We start from the raw sequence: 24275 nt of genomic DNA on the forward strand, positions 1-24275 counted from the left end.
CGTTCTGCCGGTTTCCCCGGGGCGGACGTCTTGGGCTTGGGTGGATCCTTAGACATAGGAGTCTTTTTGGGAGGAGTCGGAAGCCTGGGCAACGAGACCGACCTCGGCGGAACCGGTGGCGGTTTGGCCGGCACAGGAAGCCGCGGCCCCGTTGGAAGTGGAGGCAGATGAGGCAACGGAGGAGGGGTTGGAGCCCTCGGCGGAGGTGTAACAGTCTTCTTCGGAGTATACACCGCCGAGTACACCGATCCCGGTGACCCGCCATCCTTTCCGGACTGAGGGGAGCCCCCCACAGTCCTAGGCCGTACATCACGATCCCTCGACGTTGAAGAACGGTGACCAGACGTCGAACGTAGGTCCCTCGACGTCGAGCGCCCCTTCGGCGTCGACCGTCTTCCACGACTCGACGTCGAACCTGACCATATCGACGGCGACCTCGACCGCCTCGACGGCGACCTCGTCCGCCTCGACGGCGACCTCGTCCGCCTCGACGGCGACCTCGTCCGCCTCGACGGCGACCTCGTCCGCCTCGACGGCGACCTCGTCCGCCTCGACGGCGACCTCTTCCGCCTCGACGGCAACCTCTTCCGCCTCGACGGCGACTTCTTCCGCCTCGACGGCGATCTCTTTCGCCTCGACGACGAAGATCCCTTCGACGACGATAGCGTCCTTTCCGTTGACGGCGATGTCGCCTCAAGGGCGGGCGCCGACGCCGGGCCCGTCGACGAAATCGTCAAAGGGTTCGACGGCGGCCTGTGCAACTCCCTCGACGTTTCCTCGACCCAGAGCCCTGGGGAGACGGGGAGACGGCCGTGGACCTCCCTCTCGACGTCGTGGTCAGTGCCACTGACCCCGACGGAGAATGGGGACGTTTGATGGACTTCCTGCCCCTGGGGAGCCCCCCAGAGGCCTCAGCATGGGCAGATGAAGCCCCTCCAGACCCACCTTGAGCCTTCAGCCTTCTTTCCTCGAGGCCCTGTAGCCTGATCTTCATTCTGTCCTTCAGGGTCCTGCCAGAGAAGCCTTGACAAATCTCACACTCCTCTGGGATGTGGGAAGAGGGAAGACAGAGGATACACACCTCATGGGGGTCTGATTTTGCCTTCTTCCTGGAGCACTCCGGGCATTTGTCAAATAATGCAGGCATAATTGACATCAAAAGAGAGCAAAAACCAAGAAGAACAGCACAAAAGTACTTAGGAAGCACTCAAATCGAATTTAAAGTGAAAAAACACCAATAAACCTTTGAAAAGGGTGAGCTCAATGCTCCAGGGTCCTGCTTGCAGGAGCCGGAAAAAAGAACTGAAAGTAACTGGGACCTGCAGGGCATTCTGGGATACTGTGAAGTTCTGGAAAGTTCTCCTAAAGGCACAGTATCCTGTTCTGAGCCACATAATGGCAGCCTATGGGGCTTGTCTGTCCAGGTTCTTCTCTCTATCATTCCTGAGGGATTTTGCTGTTGAAGCAAGGGAAATCTGTACAGGCTTTGCTGTTTTGTGGATTTTTGTGGTGGAATTTCTAGTTGAAGTACTGGACAGTGTAGCCTTTTTAGGCTGCATTATCTGTCTTTAAATTCTCTCTTAAGTGTCTGTGCAGTTCTGCATTTTTCTACACTGTAAGAGATTATTTTTGATTGCTCCGGGGTCCACGCACATGGGCGGGACTATTCACTAGATTATGACTATACACAGAGATCCCCTACTACAGAAGGAGAAGGTTATCTCCGCGATATCCAGGCTTAAATTAGGTAAATCACAGGGACCAGACGGTTATTCGGCTGACTTTTATAAGACCTTTTGTACTCAATTTGCGTCGATCCTGGCGGCTCTGTACAACACATTTGACCGCGAGGGAGCCATTCCTAGGGATATGTTGGAGGCGGCCATAGTGGTCATCCCTAAACCGGGGAAGGACGTAACGACCTGTGGGGCATATCGGCCCATCTCCCTCTTAAATACAGACCTTAAAATATACACAAGTATTATAGCGTCCCGCCTTGCTCAGTACATGACCCAGCTGGTCGACCCTGACCAAGCAGGTTTTATCCCGCAAAGACAGACCAGCGATAACACCAAACGCATCTTCCACCGGATTGAGAAGGCATCCCGCACACAGAGGGAGTGCATGCTTCTGGCCATCGATGCCGAAAAGGACTTTGATGGGGTGCATTGGCCTTATCTGGAAATGGTCTTGTTGGCGGCTGGCTTTGGAGAGAAACTCCGGACTAGGATCTTGAACTGCTACCGTTCCCCATGGGCAATGGTTCGCGTGAATGGTCATACCTCCTCTTGGTTTTCCAGGGGACTGGGCACGAGGCAGGGGTGTCCACTGTCACCCCTCCTCTTTGCACTATATACGGAGCCTCTAGCACTCAGAATCCGGAAACATCCCCTTGTCATGGGTATGAAGTTCGGGGGTGATACCCATACTATTAGCCTATATGCTGATGACATACTCCTCTCCCTTTCCAACCCGACGGTGGCTATGCGTGCCCTCTCTGTTGAACTACACAGCTTTGCTCTGGGGTCGGGGTTCAAGATAAACATGGATAAATCCATAGCTCTGGGCATATCCCGGTCGCCAACTACTCTCACCCATTTGCAGGAGGAACACCAAGTAGTATGGGCTTCGACATCGGTCCCGTATCTAGGGATTCAATTAGGCCCCACTATCCCCGTCACGACTGACATTAATTACTCTAACTTACACACCCGTATCCGTACGGCCCTCAATAGCTGGCAGCGCTGCACCTTTTCCTGGCTGGGTAGGATCGCAGCTGTAAAGATGACTATCCTCCCCCAAATTCTGTACCTCTTTCAGACTCTCCCTATCCGGCCCCCACAGGGTTGGATCCAGAAGACGCAGGCAGACCTATCGCGCTTTATATGGCACGGCCATAAACCGCGCTTCCGCCACCAAGTGGCGGTCATGCCGCCAGAGAGGGGAGGGGTAGGAATCTTTGACATTCAACTTTATTTCCATGCGTCTCAACTTAGGTACCTAGTGGAGTGGTAGCGCTTTGAATCCTCCAAACATTGGCTGTTTCAGGATCAAGCGGTGGCAGGTCGACCTCTCCAAGGGGTGCCCTTTTTAAATCGACAACACAGACCCCCGAACTTATACGCTTCTTACCTCACAAGCACTATCCTGGACTCCTGGGACCGCACGAATGTCTCCAAACAACTCAACACCTTTCCATCCCCCCTTACCCCGCTATTTGATAACCCTGAATTCCAGCCCGGCATGGAGGCCTCTGCCGTTAACACGTGGCGCTCCTCCCCTTGTAGATTGCTGGGTCATCTTTTTGATCTGGAGGGCATCATTCCCTTTCCCAGGTTTAGGGAACACTATGGTCTCCCAAAGCAGGAGCGTTTGGCTTATCTGCAGGTTAGACATTGGGCGATGCAGCCCACAGTCCGGCCAAACGGTAAGCGTCTGTTGACAGCATATGAGAAGTGGTTAATAACACGCTCCTCAGACAAGAAACTTATTTCCGATATTTACAAGATGCTGCTGAACACCACCACGCACACATACAATGCAGGCCGCACCAGATGGGAACGGGATCTGGGAAGAACCTTGAGCCGCAAAGAATGGGAGGGAGTTTATTATAGGGCTAGGCATTCAGCGTTCCATGTGGTTCTTACGGAGATGCTCACTAAAGTCGCCACATATTGGTACTACACCCCGACCGCATTCACCAATTTGACAAAAGTAGAAGCGACCGTTGTAGGAGGGGGTGCGGGGAGGTGGGCAAGCTAGAACACATTCTCTGGAGCTGTCAGTTCATACAAACCTATTGGACTCAAGTCCTAGATGAGGTGGATGCACAACTCGATAAGCAGATCACACATTTTCCATCATATGTCTTATTAGGCCTCCCCAATCCATTGACATACCCCCTTAAATCCCGTAGAGGCCGCATGATCGCTATTGCTCTGGGAGCAGCGACCCAGAACATCCTGGCCCACTGGTGTTCTGCTCAACCCCCGACACTTACTGGATGGCTCCACAGACTATGGCAGGTGCTAAGCATGGAAAAGCTTACACTGGCAGTGGCGGGCAGAGGGTCCGAATTTCCGGAGCTTTGGCGTCCTTTCCTCACACTGCTCACGATAAAATTCCGGGAGTTGACATGCCCTAGGTATTTATGTCTCCTCCGTCTCCCGGACACGCCAATTCAGGACGCTGTACCCAGGAGCTATGCCAAGCAAACCGTTGAGAGTAGCACTCTAGTTCCCGAGTATTCCCCCGCCTTTTCAGTTATAGTGGACGAGGGGGGGTGGGTGGTTAGGGGAGGGAGGGGTTCCTTTTTTTTCTTACTTAGGGCGATTTTTCCCGTCTCTTGTTTGAAGGCCCGCTGCTTGATAATTGCCTCTTGTAATACATGTCATCGCGCCCTGTTTGGCTTATATACATTGTTGACGGAGCAGAGTGCCTATGTTTCCTTTTTCTGCTTGTTGAAACTAATGGAACTAATAAAAAGATTTAAACCATAAATATGCTATTTGGGGATAAACCAATATTAGCATGTTTAGGGGAGAGCGCATAAGTACTTTAGCACTGGTTAGCAGTGGTGACGTGCAGAGAGTCCAAAAATGAGATCAGAAAAGTAGAGTAAGGCAAAACGTTGGGGGTAGGGAGGGTAGGGGAGAGTGAAAGACCGTTCTAAGACTTTTAGGTCTACCATCATCACAGATAACTGTTTGCACAGTCCCTACATGTTGTTAAAACCATGTTGTTTTGACAGATTACATTTTCTCTTGCATGCTGCATAATTTGGTGAAAAGGCTCAGCCAGAAGACCAAGGATAAGATCGCTGTCTAGAAGCGCAGAAAAGTAGTAACTGTTTTCAACACACATAGGTTGAGATACACAGCGCGACCTACCAATGCGCAAGAGTACTGATTTCAAAGTGTCTGAATATGTTCTAATGCCTGGGAAATATTCACAAGGTGAGGAATCCACGGTTAGAATCATCCTTCAGAATTGGGTCCTTAAGAGCGCAACACATTCATTTCAGTATCTTAAGTTTGGTCAGTTTATAATGAGGTGAATGTACTACTAAAAACAACAGGTTTTTTTAAAAGCATTTAGATACTATATACTGCTTATGTATAAAAATACTCCAAGTCCGGAAGCGGGGAATGTGTGAATTAATGGAAGAGGCAAAGCTGGGGAAGAAGTTGACTAACAACCTTTACTTTTTTCTAAAAATATCTAGCCTTACGCTATAATGAAGTGTCCAACTTGAATCTTGCCTGCCGCACTGCTTCAGCTGAAAGGCAGCTAAGCAAAACATCAAGCCTAACGCATGGGATTATTTAGCTTATTGCCAAAAATTAGGAATTCTCCTGTCACAAGCTCAACATTTTACAAAAGGGAATAATATTAAAAAAATAAAAAACCAAGAAAAACCATTTTCGAAAACCGTTATTTAGTAAATAAAGAACCATAAGGCACATATAGCAGGAAAACAAGGAATATGGAAAGAAGCAATTTATAGTAACAGTGTAAAGAAAACAGACACAAGAGCCATACCAATTGAAGCCTGTTTTTTGTAACGTAAATCCTAAGGGGCCGATGCACATTCTTATCTTAGAGCAAAAAGCAAAAAAAGATAGCTAGAACACTGAAGTAAAATAAGCATCTAAAAGGCGGGTACAGTTAATTGAGAACCATTCGGATTAATTTTATGGTTAGGATAAGGTTTGGGGGTGGGCTATGGTTAGTGCAAAGGTTTGACTCAGGGCGAGGGCAACTGTTAAGGACGTCCGAGTGAAAGAGAGGTAAAGAATTTACGTAAGGCATAAGTCTTGGGGACAGGAATTAGGTAAGGTTACTGAGAGGTTTAGGTTTGAGTTTTGGAAGAGATGAAAGAAAAAGGGCTAAGTTGGGTAAATAAAAGGGGCATCAACCCCTACAATATCTTCAAAAGTATTTATTTTATAAGAGGAAAGAAAATAAGAGGCTTACATCAGAGTTCCAGAAAATACAGTGTAGGAACTGGGGTCACCAGTTCCCTGGGGGGTAGCTTGGCCCGAGCAAGTAGGCGCCCGAAGCTTAGGTGTAAAGTGACCACACAGCACACACATCCACAGACAGGTAACACACACAATGACTGAGATCACATCAGTGAGATTGATTAAAACAATGTACTTTTATCTGGATTAAGGTCACAGCTGATAGACCATTCGGGGCGATCATGTAATCCAGGTAGCATTAACTCAATTCACATTTCCTTAAAAGAGTATACTTTTCATTTCTCAGCCATAAATAGATAAATAAATAAATAATAAATAGTAAATAACTGTAGGCCTGGCATCAGCCTTGCTCCTAGTCAGCACCTGTAAGAAAATACACGGTAATACCTTCTTTGTCAAAATTATATCGTATCACCCCCTGCAAGACATTCACTAGTGGAAACCTCCATCAATATTGCATTTAGCAGGGGCAGATCTGGTGCATGAGGTCGCAATCAGCTTCTCAATAAATAAGCAGTATGAACATTACATCAGGCCAGAATAGACATTTCCATTAAAAACTAGGCAACATCTTTGAATCACCGTGAACCTCCTCTTACGGCAGGTATATACATTTCCTTATTCAGGAGTAACACTATGTAAGGCAATCACCACACTCCTGGTCGTAGGGTCTAACAGTCGCCTATAACCAACTACTTTCCCCAACCAGGGGATAACTTGGACCAACTTAGGCCCCAAAGGTGTCTCTTGGGGCTCCGGCCCAGTTCCAGTACTTGGGAAGGATTTCACAGGGCCAACGGGGCCCAACAACAGTATTCCCCAGGGGAGGGGCGAACTCGGGGTCTCCTGTAGCCTTCCGCCCTCCTCCCCGGGGGTCACCTGGTCTCTTCAGGCCTCCTCGGCCCCTTGCGGCGATGTCAGCATGCCTCGGGGTGAGGGGAGCCGGCGGCAGGCACAGCAGGGCGGCAAGTGCCCCACGCTGATGGTAGGGACGGCCCCGAAGGGGGTAACAGCTCGGAGGGGCTCTCAGGCTCTTCCGGAGCCCTCCGATGGTGAAGCTGCTGGTTCCCGGGCCTGTCGTGATGTCAGCGGTGTGGGGGACCAATGGGAAGGCTGACAAGGAAGGACCTGGCTCTCACGGCCAATAGGGGCGCAGATAATGGGGGTGCGCCAGCCAGGACCAATGGCTGTGCGGCGTTTGACGGGGGGCGGGATCCAGGACGACGCCACCGTCACGTGATGGTGGAGGCAGGCTTCAGGGCCTAGCGCTGCCATCTCCTCAGATCGCGGCCTGACTAAGATTTACGGCGGCCCGCTCCTGGCCCCCGGGGGCACCGAGGGGGTGATTAGGTCGGCGCTTCTGGGCCGGCAGAGGCCGCGAACGGCGCCTGAGGCTCTGGCGGGGGCGGCAAGGGCCGCGGCGGTGAGTGGTGCCACCAGCGCTTCTCCTCAGCGCTTCAAAGCACACAGCTAGCAAGGCTTTGCAGCGCTTCTCCTGGGGGCAAATCGGCTCGATGAAAGGCAGGACGCACTTGGAGACGACAGCGCTTCTCCTGGGGGGCCAGCGCTTGGGTGACACGCGCTGTGGGGGCAGTTCTAGCAGGACAGGCAGTCTGAGTGATAGCGCTTCTCAGGTACAGCGCTTCAAGGCACAATAGCTTCCAGGACCTCAGCGCTTCTCAAGGGGGCAGAGTAGGGGAGCGCTGGGTACGCAGGACAGAGCAGGGGTCACAGGTGCACACAGAGGGGGCACAGATGGCACAGCCCAGTACCTGGTTGATCCCCAGTAGTCCTGGTCAGTTAGGTTTCTTCTTGGCGCTTAGTGGTTCTGGCGCCCTTTTTATGGAAGCAGATTCTTGGTTGCTTGAAGAGGGGGGTTGAGTTGAAGGCTGCTAACAGGTTTCCGCAGCAGGTCACTGTAGGTGGTCCCTGGGTTCCCCTCCCGCCGGGCCAGATCAGTGGGCTAGTTCAGTGTTCCTCACACAGCTTGGTGGGCAGCGCCTAAACCCTGTCACCCCCAGAGGTATAGGTTTCTGACTAGGCCCTACCGCCTAAGTCTCCTGCGTAGGGTCCCCCAGGTCAGTGATGCCCCAACTGACTGGAAAGTTTCCCTCCTTTTGCTTTTATAGTCCCAGGTCAGGTGACCACTCTCTGAGGTGGCAGTTGGTGACCACTCCACTATTCCGGAAAGTTCCAGGAGCTTCCTCACTCTAGCTATGGGCAGGGAAGGGAAGGCAGGATGGTATGGCAACATTGTTTAAGGGTTCCAGCCAGCTCCTGGCAACTAGGGTGCTACTATCAAGTCCACTCCGCAGTAGCAGAGGCGTGTGGCAGCCATATTGGTAGGGGAGAGCACCTGCACCTTAGCATTGTTTAGCAATGGGAAGGTGCCCGGAGACTTAAGGCCATCAAAAAGAAGGTGGGAAAAAATTAGGCAAAGGCGAAAAAATAGGGAAAGACCACCATAGGGCTGACAGGTCTAACATACAGGATCAAGGTTTTTGCAAAAATAAGTTTAGGGATAAAAGTCTAAGATTTCTGCCCTGGATATTCATCCTCCAACCTCAATCTCAAATTAATGCTTGCTACTGAAAAAATATCAACACAAACCGTTTACATAGCTAATACAAAAGTCTTCATTACCCCAAAATAATGCAAGCCATATATCTGTTCATATTAAATATAATAAAAAGTACCACATTTTGCAATTAAAAGTTGCCTACGTTAGCCTTTACTGGAAAGATCAAATACCTTTTGATTTTGTCATTTCTGCATTCCACAAAGTCATAAGGAAACTTGAATATCACATCATCTACAACTTGATATTGGTCACTCTCAGCAAATGTCCTGTGCTCTTCACTTTCAACATGCTGAAATAAAAATAGGCACAGTATTATTTCTGATTTAACACACAATGCTGTACTCTACTTACAGATGAAGTTACTAACTGCTGATGACTCGACTGGCGAATAATCACTAGTGTTTACAGTTTCTTCTAGTTTTTTATGACCCAATATATGAGACTAAATTTCCAGGAGCTTTTTGTAGAGACTAGGTACCAAGTAATGTTTAACAACCAATAGCAAAGCCAATAGGACTCGCATTTCAATGGTGTTACTATACCCGTTTGGCTTTACCAATGTTTTTTTGCCAATGCTGCCCCACATCTGCAAAATGATGGGAAAGAAAATGCTTACTTCCCAAAGTGGAATAGGATCAGCAAGAACAAGACTTTTTGCTATTAGTTCATGATGGACAAGGACAATCTTGGAGCAGTTAATAAAACAAATAAATACATTTTTAAAGAGAATGCTACAGTAAGGGGCGGGGAGAACTGAAAGAACAAGGAAAAGTTAATATTGGAGTGGAGGACAGTTGAGCAATAATGGAGCTGGGGGGAGACTGGAAAAAACATAAGATTTAACAAAAAGAAGTAACTGATGAGCTTGTGGGAGTATGGTAGGAGGAACATGGAAAAAGTGGGGCAGGGATTCACGGGGGAAGCCGCACAAGAGGGAAAGAGAAAGAAAACACATGCACTCCTAGAAGTGCTGAAAAAAAGAGAAAAAAGTAGTTCCTACAATTTAAGCTGTGGAGGGATACAAGCCATACAGTGAAAAAAGTGGTAAAGAAACAGCTCCAGCAGAGGGACAAAGACAAGAAGGTGGTAATCAAATTAGATGCAAGCAAATAAGACTGTCAAGAAGTCCACTTGTACTCAAACACCTGACCTGTATTGGTATTGTCCACAAAATATCTTCGAGAAGAGTTTTTAAAACTGGTCTTGTCATATATACATAAAAGGAGAGAGTTGTTTAGACTCTGTGAAGTAACTACATACAAAGGACAAATAGTAGTGTTTTTGCCAGAGCTGTGTCCAGGTGGAAAGAAGTAAGAAGTCAAAGGAGTTAAGTGGATGTCACACAGTTCTGCCAGTATACAATGGGAAACACTCATTCTATATCACTTCACATGCCAATTAAGAAAAAAAATAAAGAAATTTAAATCATGCAAATTTATCAGTCTCTTTGAAAGGTGAGGTTTTAAAAAAAAGTGAAAAAATGTATTTGAAGAACAGTAAGGGCTCATCGAATAGGTTACAAAATATGTTGCATTTGGTGGTAAACATAGGCAAAGATTATAGAATGACTACTCAATATACATTATATAGGATATATTGTACTTATATTTGTGCAAGTATCAAGACCCACTTTGCGCTATACAAATGTTCTACGTTATTACACCCATGCATATTTTTAATAGCAACATAAAATAAAATGATGGATGGAGTGTTAAACTATTTACCCCCCGTCACAGATCTGGGTTTAATCCATTGTTATTTTGCTCATCCCCATTTGGACCCAGTCATATGCAAATCAGTCATGACCCTGCTCCCCATGGGAACAATCCAGCCCAAATTGCCAGCCCAGGTCTTCCATGGTCTGGAAAGAAGCATCCTGGGACCGGTTTCAATGTGTCACCCGTCATCAGCCAGTTAAATTGAATCCAGTGGCAAAGTGAGCAAGGGACCCACGTCTGGGCATACCCTTAGCAATGCTATCAGCTAATTGGGATCAAACGAAGAATCATTCCTTGACAGTTGCCAGTTTGCAACAAGATCATCCATCAGCAACGTATCCATCTAGAAGTGCCCTACACTTATATGCAATGTGATTTGAAGATTGTGTAGCGTAGTTTTTTTTGTTGCAACGCTGCTCACTGGATAACATTCTTCCCTTTTCGCTAAGACCCTTCAGTGAAACAATCTATCCAGTGTAGAGATCTGAATGTAAACGTAAAATCATACATTCAAATATTAAAATAAGCTATTAACTGTACGGAGGTCGATGCAATGAGTAACAATTAGCTAAAACCTATTCAGTGATAGCATATGCAGTAAATCGTTAAGTGAGCTACGTAACTGTACTCATTATTTCAGCATTCTGACTTAAGTCTAGCTTTGCACACTTTAAAGGCCTAGAATTACTCAAATAAATACAGCTGTGATTAATCTACCAGAAAAACAACATTATCACAATAGTACACTCGAAATCAGTTTTTATGGATAGGACTTTATCAAAACATTATTCGATCCAATTGTTTTGGTCTTTTAAGCATTCATACAAATATACTTCCTTAACAGGCAAAAAAGAATGTAGGGGCCGGAGTTTTCAACAGACTACGGAGCATACCGTCATACATCAAAAAGTCATTCTGAGGAATCGTACCAGTGGAAGCAGCAAAGTTTGTTGGCAGGTGACATCAAGCGAAACTTAACTGGTGACAGTAACCGTGTTCCACAATCACACCAAAAAGGAGACTCTTGATTAACTAACCAGGGAATGAAAAGCTCTATGCTAATATCCCTGGTGTTATATACATCTGTAACGCTATTTGTGAAGGCCCGTGGGACACTATTCATTAAAGCGATAGGCCCATCTACACAAACCATTCAAAAGAGCAACGAGGTAGGCAAACAAGCTTCTGGTCCTGTCCGGGCACATCTATAGATCGGGCTCGCACTTCCATGAACGTAGAGTGGAGTAAGGTGGAGTACAGTGTCCTACAATGGAATAGAGTAGAGAGGAGTGTTGTAGAGTGAAGTAGCATGAGGTGTCAGAGTGTCGTCAAGTAGCATGCACCTGAGTAGAGTGGAGCACAGTGAAGTAAGATGGCGTGGAGCAGTATCAGAGTGGAAAAGAGTAGAGTAGTGTCGAGCGGAGTAGAGTGGAATGTTGTAGAATGGAGTTGTGTAGAGTGTGGTGAGTGGCATGGAGTAAAGTGGCTTATCGTGACGTAGTGTAGAGAGCGTGGAGAGGCACAGAGTGGAGCAAAGCGGAGAGATGAGACGTGTCGTAGAAGGGATTGGAGTGGAGTGGAGTGTCGGAGTAGAGTGTCAGAGTGGGATAGAGTAGCATGGAATGGAGTAGTTTCAGATTATCAAATAGTGGAGAACAGTGGGGTAGAGTGCCATAGAGTGGAATATTGTGTTGTAGAGTGGAGTATGGTGTTGTGGAGGGGCGTGAAGTCGGGTAGACTGGAATGGTGTACAGTGGAGTCGAGTTGAATGACAAATAGTGTTGTGGAGGAGTGTCGTAGAGTATTTTAGAGTACTGTAGATAAAGGTGGCATAGAGTGTCAGAGTTTAAAAGTGTGGTGCCGGGTTAGAGTGGAGTAGCGCAGAGTGCAGAAAAGTTGAGAGGAGTAAAGTGGCGTATAATGGATGGTGGAGTGGTGTAGACTGGAGTGGCATAGAATGGAGTATTGCAGAAAAAAGTATCATAGAATGTAGTTGCATAGAGTGGAGTAAAGTGGCGTGTAGTTTTGTACGATGACACAGTTCGCCCACTGCAACTCAGGTTTGGAGTGACGGGTGCAGTGGTGTCTTTAGGTGTTGTATTTCTGTGGTCAGAAAATTCCTGCAGGAGTCTTTTGATGCCTGCAGGATGTAGGGAAGCAGGTCTGCTACTTCTTGGGAGGTCTTGGTTCCAGGGTGAAGTGCTGGCAGGTCTCCCGGGACTTGGGGATTCAGCAGCTGCATAACAAGTCGTCTATTGGTGTAATTATCAAAGTCAGCAGGCAGGCCGGCAGGGCTGGTGCTAGGTCAGTTGCTGGGTTTCTGTTCTTGCTTTAATTCTCTTCACGTCAGTGTTCTTTCAGGTCAGCAGGATCTGCTATTCTGGTACCAGGGGCTCCCCTAAATACTGAATTTAGGAGCATTAGGGGAGTGTAGGGTGATAGCCAATGGGCTACTGACTCCTGGGGTCACTAAGCCCCCGATATGATCACTTCCTGTGGGCATAACCCTGTTCCAGAGTTCCTAAGTGTAGCAACACAAAGATGGCCATATTAGGGACGGTACTAGCGTATCTAACTAGCTAATTTCCCGCCTGCCCAGTTGTCAAAGGGGGGTCAGCCTCTTCTCCTGTGAGGGGAGCCAGATTCGTATTTCAAAGGTGGGCGCTTCTTTGAAGCTCGCCAGCCTAGGAGTGCTAATCAGTAGGTCATCCTGAGGGAGGGGGTGTAAACACCTTTTCTCGTGCAGGCTTGGTTTCTGACCTCCTGAGAACATAGGCCCTAACCCGGGGAGGTCAGAAATCTGTTTGGGTGGCAGGCTAGCAGAAAGCAGTTAGCCAACACACCAGAAGCTTGTAGGTTTTAAGGTGGCACATCTAAGGCGCTCTCTGGGTGCAGGCATTATTAAACCCAACACTGGAATCAGTGTGGGATATTACTTGCCGCACAATACGGGGCTGTGTCAGGGTATAGACTAAACACATCTAAGACACAAATACTCTGTGCTATTATAGCGCCATTTGATGAACAATGGGTCTGGAATTAGGTGGCTTATCTTGGAATTGCGATTCGGGTATGTTTAAGTGCATTGGTCGAGGTCAACTGGGGAAGATTGTTGGGGGCAGCACGTAAGCAATTGGATCGTTGTGAATGTTTACACCCGTCTATGGTCGGTAGATGTAATATTCTGAAAATGCTAATTCTGCCAAAAATACTATATTTCTTTGGGGCTGTGCCCTTGGATATTCTCCGCGCCAATCTCGCTCTATTACAATCTCTATGTGCCACGTTCCTATGGGCTCAAGGTAAAGCACAAAGAGCCATGCGATATATGATCCTGACACGGCTGCAAGGGGGGTGGGCTGTCCCAGATTTTACGTTGTACTATTATGCTTGTATGTTGCAGCATATGAATATATTATTAACTGGGGCAGAACCGACTTGTGTGGCTGAATCCCCCTCTATTTATCAAATGCTGTTTGGTAGCGATGCAAAAAAAAATCGACTTTTTCTCAGTCTTGATAGGAGCTACTATAAGCGAACGAGATTTAAAGTTCTTAATGCTGCTTATAAGGTCTGGCTAGCGGTTAGAAAGAAGTATAAGATGGAAAGGGTATCTTGTTATACTCCCCTAACTGCAACCACGCTTCTGCCATCGATATTTTGGGACCGGTTGGTGGATAATTGGCGCGATAAAGGGGCTTCCTGTGTTGGTGATTTATTTCTCGGTGAGGGATTAATGTCTTTTGATATGTTAAGGGAGCAATTTCACCTGCCCCGGTGTGATTTCCTACCTACAAATTCGTAACTACTTGCCCAAAACACGATGCGAAATACAAACTAATCCCCTTGTTGAGGCAGTAAGGAGAAGCGCATGGATTGGTACACTGTATACCCTCTTGCTAGACACTTGTGAGAATGATCTAGAGGCCCAAATTCATAAATGGGATATTAGACTGGGGTGCTCTGGCACTCGGCTAGAAACTTCAATTGAATTAGCGGGGAGACTGTCAGCAAAACACCCAGTGACCCCCGCCATTTATGGACTTCCCAAAATCCATAAAAACCTGGCTGATCCACCAATGAGACCTATCATTAGTGGGATTGGTTCTATATTGGAACCACTCAGTCGTTATGTGGATTTTTTTCTGCAGACGATTGTGAAAAGACAAAGGTCTTACCTCAAAGACACCTCACATGCAATATCTGTATTCGAAGGTAGAGGGTTCAATAGGGTGACCCAATTCTTGGTCACCCTAGATATTGAGGCCCTCTACACGAATATTCCTCAAAATGACACCATTGAGGTCATTGCTTCGATCTTAGAAACAGAGGATTTGAGAGGAGGTGATAACAATTTCATCATGTCATGCATGTATCTGATTCTAAAGAGAATTTTTTTACTCTTGAAAGATGAACTTTACCTCCAGATTAAGGGGACCAGTATGAGGGCCACATGTGCCCCCAGCCTGCCCTGCTTATATGTGGGTGACTTCGAGACCAGACACACATTCAACGAGGCTGCCCCGTTCTTCGAGAAAATCTCTTGCTGGCACCGCTACATTGATGACATCATCTTTATCTGGAGCGGTGCCAGTGAAGAGTTAGTCAGCTTCCTAGAGTGGCTCAACCTAGGTGATCCGAATTTAAGGTTCACCGGACACCATAGTAATTCAAGGGTGGAATTCTTGGATATCATCATCAAGGAGGAAAATGGGAGTCTTAAAGTTGAGCTTTTCACTAAGCCAACAGATAAAAATTCATTACTACATTACTCTAGCAATCACCCGAAGGCACAAAAGGACAATGTACCCTTCGGAGAGTTTCTCAGACTGAGAAGAAACTGTTCCAATTTAGAGGATTTTTATAAACATTCTGAAGCCACCAAGAGGAAGTTAAAAGAAAGGGGTTACCCTAATAAACCGATTAAAAATTCTTTTAAACGTGCACGTTTCTACAATAGAGACGGCCTGTTAGATCAAAATAAAAGCCGACCCAATACTAGCATGGATAGAATAACTTTTGTGACCCAATATTCACATGTAAGTAACCAGATTAAAAACACAGTCAACAGGAATTGGCTTATTTTAAATTTCAATTCAGAAAACAAGCTTAGTAAACCCCTCTTTTCCTTCCGGAGAAACAAAACACTGAGGAATTGTCTTGTTCATACGTACAAACCCCAGAAAGAAACACAGCTCACACTGACAGGAACAATGGCATCAGGCAACTACAAGTGCGGGAATTGTTCTATTTGCCCCCACTGTATTGTCAACAACAGTTTTGAATACAATGGTAAAAAGTGAACCCCAAATACATTCAACAACTGTCGCAGCCAGAATGTAGTCTACCTGCTTGTATGCCCCTGCAACTTAGGTTATGTAGGAGAGACAAGCAGAGAATTACGTACGCATGTTTTAGAACACAAATCGACAATTCGCACAAATAAGTGCAATGCGCCATTGACTGATCACTTTAGAGAATTGAACCACTCTTATGAAGATTTGAGATGGTTCATTTTGGAAAAAATTAGAACCACTAGGCGAGGAGGAGATATTGATAAAATGAGGAAAACACGAGAACAATGGCATTTTTGCCATCTAAATACCATCCTTAAAGGTTTGAATACCAGAGAAGATTGGGCCAAGTGTATTTAGTGCGTGCCGTATCTAGGGAGTTCCCCTATAACAAACCAACTTACAACAGCATTTCTCTCCCAGTGAAACAGGGTGCTTCCATATAAAACAATCTCTCCCCCCAGTTGTGACTACCTATTGTGGATCCATTTCGTTGAGTTCTGGTTACCCCAGCATTATCCCCTCTCTTCAAACATAGGGCCTATATTTTTTAGATGTCTACAGATAAGAGACCTTTCTCCTTCACAGTTTTAGAAAGGTATTAATACTAATTGAGAGTTTTTGTATTGTAGGCCGTGTGAAAGTCATATGGGGAAATTGCCGTTTCTCCTAAAATACTATCAAGTGCGTGATTTTCAATCTAGAACGACTATCGCTTCCAGATTTATTATTTTTCTTAGAATTAATGTAACTCTGTTATGTGGAAACATTGACTAGTCAGTCGTATGTTGTACCCTTTCATATACTTTCACCATTACCCTTTAAAATGGGTTTATGGTTTGGCGAGTTGCGCTGCACCGCCAAGTTTGACACCGTTCCGACGTGGCTACAGAGGAGCGCTTTATTGCGGACGAGAGGCGGAACACTGCCTAGTAAGCTAGTGAAACATTTCCCTGCTAGTCAGTGGACCAATTAGAGGAGAGATTGATGATTCTTTGTATGTTAAGAATCAGCCTTGGTAAAACCAGCTCGGATAGGTTCAATACTCGACCAAACCGAATCATGGAAATGTATATTTAAACCGGGCGTGTTAGATGCACCATCGGTACACGCCACGGAAAACTTAGAAGCTGGGCTCTGAGATCCAATTAAAAAGGTAAGCCGAAATTAGGAGAGCGCAAATTATTTTAACGTTAGATTAGAGCGAGTGCGCATGGACTATGAGAGTAGTTTTGTTTTACACTATATACCGCTTTTATCTTCATAGCGGTCGATCTCTGCAACGAATGACTGAGAAGTATTAAGGCTGCGCCCCTTACTGTCGAAATAGGAGCTTAACTCACGGCTCGACTTGACAGCAAAGTCACCTTCCCACAGCCGTCGATACAGGTATGTCTGTTTCTTTTTGAATAGTGTCATGATAGATATACGGTGTAGGTGCACGGTCACAGAAATAGTTTTAGACTGATTTCCTTCATTATATATCTATTTACAGGTTATTTCCCGGCTTATTGTAAATAAGACAAGACGTTTTAAATCGGTCCGTGTATGGTGATGCTATTTTAAATCAACAAACTAGATGCAACATCTTCGACCATATTAAGGTACTCATTTATGATTTTGCATAATAACAGATATAGTTGGATAGCGATACAGGCTACATATCATCTTCTGTTATCCCCTTATATCCTCCATCTCAGGTCAGATACCCTGATTCCGTGCATTGCGCTGTATACCCGCAGATAGAGGGACGCATTTGGGAGCTCATTCAATTCCCATAACTGTTCACACAAGGGTAAGATATATTCCCTCAGCATTAGACGATTGAATTTAAACAGTATGTCCATGAACATTTCTCCCTCATCCATAGAGGCTTGGTTTAAATAATTTAGCAGGTATTCCTGTAATTAGTGTTAACATGACTAGTCTAGTCATGACTAGTAGGCTCTAATTGAATGCTGTTCTTCTGCAAAGAACTCACCTGAGAATTATTTAGTAACTACAAAGACCATAATGCTTGGGGCGAGCCTACGCCCCTTCAGGCACGAGGTGGCAGTATTTAACAATGACGAACATTGCACAAGTGAATTACAATGCCTCTGAGGAAATGCGGCTACGCATGAAACGCGTCAGGCAGTTTGACATTTGGTGAACTTTCCCCGGCGGTGCCCTGCAGCTTGTTCCAATAAACGCTTATATTTCCTACCTGCGAGTGGCTCTTCTGAAATGGGCAAAGCAACGTGTTGATGTTAACCGGCCTGCTCCGGTCGGAGAAGAGCCCAGCCATGATCCTATGGACCCGTGCAGCGAATGTATTCAGCAGCACAACAAGGGGCAGGTTGGTGGCGTGGATAAGTCGTATGGTGCAGGACGCTGTCTCGAAGAGTCTTCCCAGCCCACTGTGGTGTTATTTTATTTTATCAAATTTCACTTCTGCAAAGAACTCACCTGAGAATTATTTAGTAACTACAAAGACCATAATGCTTGGGGCGAGCCTACGCCCCTTCAGGCACGAGGTGGCAGTATCTAACAATGACGAACATTGCACAAGTGAATTACAATGCCTCTGAGGAAATGCGGCTACGCATGAAACGCGTCAGGCAGTTTGACATTTGGTGAACTTTCCCCGGCGGTGCCCTGCAGCTTGTTCCAATAAACGCTTATATTTCCTACCTGCGAGTGGCTCTTCTGAAATGGGCAAAGCAACGTGTTGATGTTAACCGGCCTGCTCCGGTCGGAGAAGAGCCCAGCCATGATCCTATGGACCCGTGCAGCGAATGTATTCAGCAGCACAACAAGGGGCAGGTTGGTGGCGTGGATAAGTCGTATGGTGCAGGACGCTGTCTCGAAGAGTCTTCCCAGCCCACTGTGGTGTTATTTTATTTTATCAAATTTCACTTCTGCAAAGAACTCACCTGAGAATTATTTAGTAACTACAAAGACCATAATGCTTGGGGCGAGCCTACGCCCCTTCAGGCACAAGGTGGCAGTATTTAACAATGACGAACATTGCACAAGTGAATTACAATGCCTCTGAGGAAATGCGGCTACGCATGAAACGCGTCAGGCAGTTTGACATTTGGTGAACTTTCCCCGGCGGTGCCCTGCAGCTTGTTCCAATAAACGCTTATATTTCCTACCTGCGAGTGGCTCTTCTGAAATGGGCAAAGCAACGTGTTGATGTTAACCGGCCTGCTCCGGTCGGAGAAGAGCCCAGCCATGATCCTATGGACCTGTGCAGCGAATGTATTCAGCAGCACAACAAGGGGCAGGTTGGTGGCGTGGATAAGTTGTATGGTGCAGGACGCTGTCTCGAAGAGTCTTCCCAGCCCACTGTGGTGTTATTTTATTTTATCAAATTTCACTTCTGCAAAGAACTCACCTGAGAATTATTTAGTAACTACAAAGACCATAATGCTTGGGGGAGCCTACGCCCCTTCAGGCACGAGGTGGCAGTATTTAACAATGACGAACATTGCACAAGTGAATTACAATGCCTCTGAGGAAATGCGGCTACGCATGAAACGCGTCAGGCAGTTTGACATTTGGTGAACTTTCCCCGGCGGTGCCCTGCAGCTTGTTCCAATAAACGCTTATATTTCCTACCTGCGAGTGGCTCTTCTGAAATGGGCAAAGCAACGTGTTGATATATATATATATATATATATATATATATATATATATATATATATGCTAATTGGGTCCCTATGGGGTTTCTCCCTGAATCATAATTATAAAAGGTTTTTATTTAAAGATATCTGAGGAATGTGTTATGTTTGTGTTTTTTAATCTTTATGTAAGAAAGGTCACATATAGGATTTTTTTAATTAAATACAAATGGTTATTTACAAATGTGGTATGTGTAAGATCTAGAGACTCTCTCTAATGTATTGTATATCTATTCTAGGGAAATTTTAACGAGCCCCTGGTCACGACAGACATTGTGCAAAGTCTTGATAAAGGTGGCCAGAATCTTGGAAATCCACCGAAACGCGTCGACGCTTTCTTGTCCTGTATAATTCAAGACTCTGTCATCGTTGTTGATATATTGATTATTAGAGTACATAACATCGATGTTAGAAATCAGGAGTCTGAATATACGATCAGTATAATACAATTTTTATGTCTTACTGTTTCTGTCTTTGTGTACCAATTATGCGGGTCATAATTGAATGTTACGATTTGTTATGAAATGTTTTTATTTTGTTCCTAAAATTGTTTTGTCTAGTACCCATTGAATTTTATTGTATGTATACATAATAAATTGTGATCCTTTTTTCTTATTAGTTTGTGGATTTGTATACATTTTTTCAATTCAGGTATGGATTGTTAATGTCATTTTACTTCAAGTTCAGTTCAAGGGAACGTCGCTTTCACCAGCAAATCTTGCTGCCCAGCATTATAAAACATCTTTCGATCTATATTATACTCCAGCTAAAATATCTAAATGGGTGGGACCTAACGAGGGTAAGTGTTTTCGCTGTGGGAGTGATGACGCTGATGTGGTACATGTTTTCTATATGTGTGGGCACTTAAGTACTCTGTTTGGACATATAGAAAGGTTTCTAGCCGAGATTGTTGGTAGACCTGTACAACTATCTGCTGCTCAGGTATTGCTGGGGGTGGCGGGTGAGGATCAACAACAACCGATCAACCAACCGGTAAATCTCGATACTGGATTTTCTTAGCTACAGCTGTGGCCAGACTTTGTATCGCCTCAATGTGGTTGCAAAAGGATGCTCCTTCTTTTGAACTCTGGAGAGCCAGATTCCTGTCAATATTTAATATTGAGTACAGTTTGTATGCTTTGAAAGGCAGACGGAAAATTAAATTAGGACGTGAGATCTGGGGACCAGTCCTGGCCTACATGGATGCATAAATTCCGCTAGTCTATTTTTTCTGTTCGGCCTGAATAGTTCCTTTGTTATAGTAGCTGTTAGTTCCCTATATGTATTGGCAAAAAGCTCTCTCTCTGTTTTTTTTGTTCTTTTTCGCTCTTCTTTTTACAAGGTTATGATTTCACGGGTTATATGGTCAAATATTGTATAGCAAAATAGTCTGCCACAATTCTTATTTTTTCTGTGTACCTCCTTTTGTTGTATCATATGTGTTTTGTTATGTGTCTTCATGGATTTTTCAATACAAAAAAAAAAATAGGAATCAGTGTGCGATTATTAACACATTATATGTTTGATGACAAACATCCCTATTTTCAGAGTAGCCATCTTGAAGCTGGGGAACTCATTATCACCAGTGTCCGGCACATTCTTAAATTGGCTTCCCTGTTCACTCGCACTGGCAGTAATGGAACAGACCAGCACAGGGACAAGTCTACTCATGCAGGTAGGACCTCACACGTATTATTAAGCACCCTGCCTTAGGATTGCAAGGCCTGTTGTAGAGGTGACTTACAAATACTATATGCAGTGTTAGGGTACGTGGCACGCAGGGATGTGCGTCATGTTGTGTTTTCACTTTTGTCTGCACAAAACACGCAGCCTGCATTAGCAGTCTTGTATGTGAGCGGTGCCTTAGAGTCGCAAATGGTGTGCATGAAGCCCTTGGGGAGGGCTTTGTAGTACCCCAGGCCTCTAAAAATAATGCCCTCTTTCTGTACGGTTGCCACCACCCTTTTGCTAAACTGCTGATGTACTTTGATTGAGTGTGCCCAGGGTTCCTGCCACAGAGGTACCTAGGGCCTATGTTCTTTCCATAAACAGCATTAAAAACAAAACCCAATTGGCACTCTTTGACCACAGGTCAGTTTCTTGTTAATGGTACCCCAGGTACCAAGGGCATTGTGGCCAGGGAAGGCCTCTAAGGTCTGCAGCACTTATTGTGCCCCCCTTAGAGGCCCAGTACCTTTAGAGAGACAGACAGAAAGACCGACACACACACACACACACACACACACAGACAGACACACACACCCTTTGTTTTGGAGCAGAACAAAGTGAATAGTCGACATGGCACACTTCCCTGTGTGCCATGGCTACCACCCACTGCCTTGGCATAGGTCAGCCACCCCTCTAGCTGGGTGCACTATACCAGTGGTGAGGGTACAGGTGCATGAGCCCTGTACCCCTACAGTGTCTAAGCCCATTCTTAGACATTGTAAGTGCAGTAATGCCATTAAGAGTATATGTTGCTGGGTGTTTGTCATTACGAACTCCACTACATCATAATGGCTTTACTGAAAACTGGGAAGTTTGGTATCAAACTTCTCAGCACATTAAACACACACTGATGCCTGTGTGGGATTTAACGAATAATGCACTCAGAGGGCATCTTAGAGATGCGCCCTGAAACACGACCTAACACTAGTGTTTAGGCTGAGTGGCTGCTCGCCCGGTGCCACCACAAGACCTGTTTCTGGACCCCTGGGTCGAGAGCCTGCTGCCCTGGGGGACTGAAACAATGCACATCCTGGGATGAGGTGCCAAGCCTCCTCCCACACGATGGGCAGGGTCCACAAAGGGGGAGCTTTAAATCCTTGCCGCCTTTGTGAGCTACCCCAGGAGTTTGCTGCTTCCAGCAACTGGCCCCCACAGGTTTGGACCCCCTCTTTGGGTGGGAGAATCGGCAGGAAAACCAAGTGAGGAAGGACGGCATGCCCACCTTTGCTAACCCCACCCCTCAGGTGGGGAAGGCGAGGTGAAGCACAATTCTCAGTCCCTGCCATCTTGCAGACGGGGGGACCCAGCCAACCAGAGTGAGGCATATGCCCTCCTCCCTCTGGAGGGTGGCATAATAGGGGTGTACCCACCCCAAGGAAGGGACCCATGGGTCCCAACCTTTACCTACTTGTAACTCCCCAAAATCTAGCATTTAGGGATAACACTGAACCTTGCCTCCTCAGACAAAAATCGACCAGAAGAAGATAGGAAGCACCGAAGGACCCGTCCTGAACTAAGAAAAGGAGGACGCCCACTGACTTGGCCCCAGCCCTCCCGGCCTGTCCCACCTCGAATCTGCTCCAGCGAAATCCTGGTGTTTTCTGCAGCCAGCAACCTCAAGAACCCTGGGAACCTGCCCTGCCTTCCAAGTCAAAGATGTTGTTTCCCGTGAGCACTGGATTTACTCACCAACAGACTCTTGCCCCAGTCAAAACCGTGAGTCTGTACCGCTCTGCACCCAATGTCTACAGCACGAGTTCGAGTGGCCCAACACCACGAGGAGGTCTCCCCGGCGATCCTGACCTGAGATCTGGTGATCTCCGACCTGCCTTGAATCTCAAAGCGAAGCCTACAGCCTCTTTCTGGAGATCCCCCCGGCCGCGACCGGAGCTGGCAAAACCAGATGCCTAAAGACACCCCTTTACCAGACGCCCCACGACCTTGGGTGGCCCAACTGATGGAGTCCCAGTATCCCAACTTACCTCCCCAACCAGTGGTCACCACCAGAAGATCTTCGTCCCCGAACCTGCAGTGTCTGTTGCAACCGGAGAATCCTCATTGAAAACAACAGGGCACCCGACACCAAAACAGCACCCAGCCACCCCTGTGCCGCTGCGGTTGTACCTTGGGTGCTAACTCGGATCCCACTTTGCCCTGAGCCCAACACCAGGAGCTTTGTTCCCTCAACCTTGTGGCCTGCTTGTGAGCAGCCACCAACCAGAGACCCCTATTCCCCATTGGATAACATTGGGCCTCAGCACTCTGCACCCAGCTGCCCTGGTGCCACTGAGTGTGCTTTGAGAGTGCATCCTTGACCCTGGGGGGAACCCTGGTTCTAACCCCAGAATTATTATATCAAAAAAGACCTGATTGTACATGGACATGTAAACTTTCCAGGGGTCCCAAGGGCAGGGTAGTGAAATCTCTGCCCAAAAACTGGCTTCTAAAGAATGCCACTAGCAGCTGGGCCTTGGTGTTCAAATGTAACTGTTTGTCAATCCACCGCACTTATATCCCCATATGTTAGTGCATACGAACAAAAAATATGTGAAAGGTCTGAAAGTACCTCACGTGAGCATCACCTAGGGAGCTGCTGGTAGGTACTCACCAGTCGGCTCATGTTTTCTCATCATTGGTGACTTTCAAGACCGTGAAAAATTGAAATCAGTGTCAATATGAGTTTTAAGAGGTGTAAAAAAAGGAAGGAATAGATAGTGATGTGTGAAAGGATGCACAACAAGTGCTTGTCGTGTTCTATCCCACTAAGACTCCATAGTGAGAGAATAGGTAAACTCACTTCTCCAAGCTAAAATGAGTTAGAACTCACTCGCAAATGCCAACTTACTTAGATGCCGTGAGCCCACTCAGGTCAAAAAAGAAAACACAATGTTGCAAACCTCTTCAATTAGGGAAGGCCAACATGTTTTATTGCCAAATATCTTGCAGCAATTTCATCAGGGCTTGGGCCATTCTTCACCTCACTAGTATTCCATTCTGAGCGAGGTGGTTGCCATCAGCATTCATACTGGCAACCCACCTCCTCGGGGGTGTTCTTCAATCGCTAGTCACACCAACCCTGAATACAAGAGCGGTTGCTGCCCGTCAACAGCATAGACATGCGAGTCTGGCTTTGCTCCGCTCTAACCCAAGAATACAAACTCCCACAACCAAGTACTTACCTGTCAACCGATAACTATATTTTCTCCATAGAAAACTGTTCCAAATGTGGAGTTGGTTTTGTGTGAGAACTTGAAAAACTGTAAATAATTGAAAACTGCTTTACTTACCTTTTCTCTAGGAAA

The 24275-nt window shown here is 46.3% G+C and overlaps 1 protein-coding gene across 1 annotated transcript in view; it reads right to left on the minus strand.

Annotated features, from left to right (window-relative positions):
- The window catches only part of DBF4 (DBF4-CDC7 kinase regulatory subunit), a 260182-nt gene that overhangs the window by 15484 nt on the left and 220423 nt on the right, over positions 1-24275 (minus strand). The window contains exon 12 of the mRNA XM_078663591.1: positions 8736-8854. Within this exon, the coding sequence (XP_078519717.1) occupies positions 8736-8854 (119 nt within the window). The remainder of the gene's footprint in view (positions 1-8735; positions 8855-24275) is intronic.

This window comes from Lissotriton helveticus, chromosome 10, assembly GCF_964261635.1.
Source record: "Lissotriton helveticus chromosome 10, aLisHel1.1, whole genome shotgun sequence".
Taxonomy (NCBI): domain Eukaryota; kingdom Metazoa; phylum Chordata; class Amphibia; order Caudata; family Salamandridae; genus Lissotriton; species Lissotriton helveticus.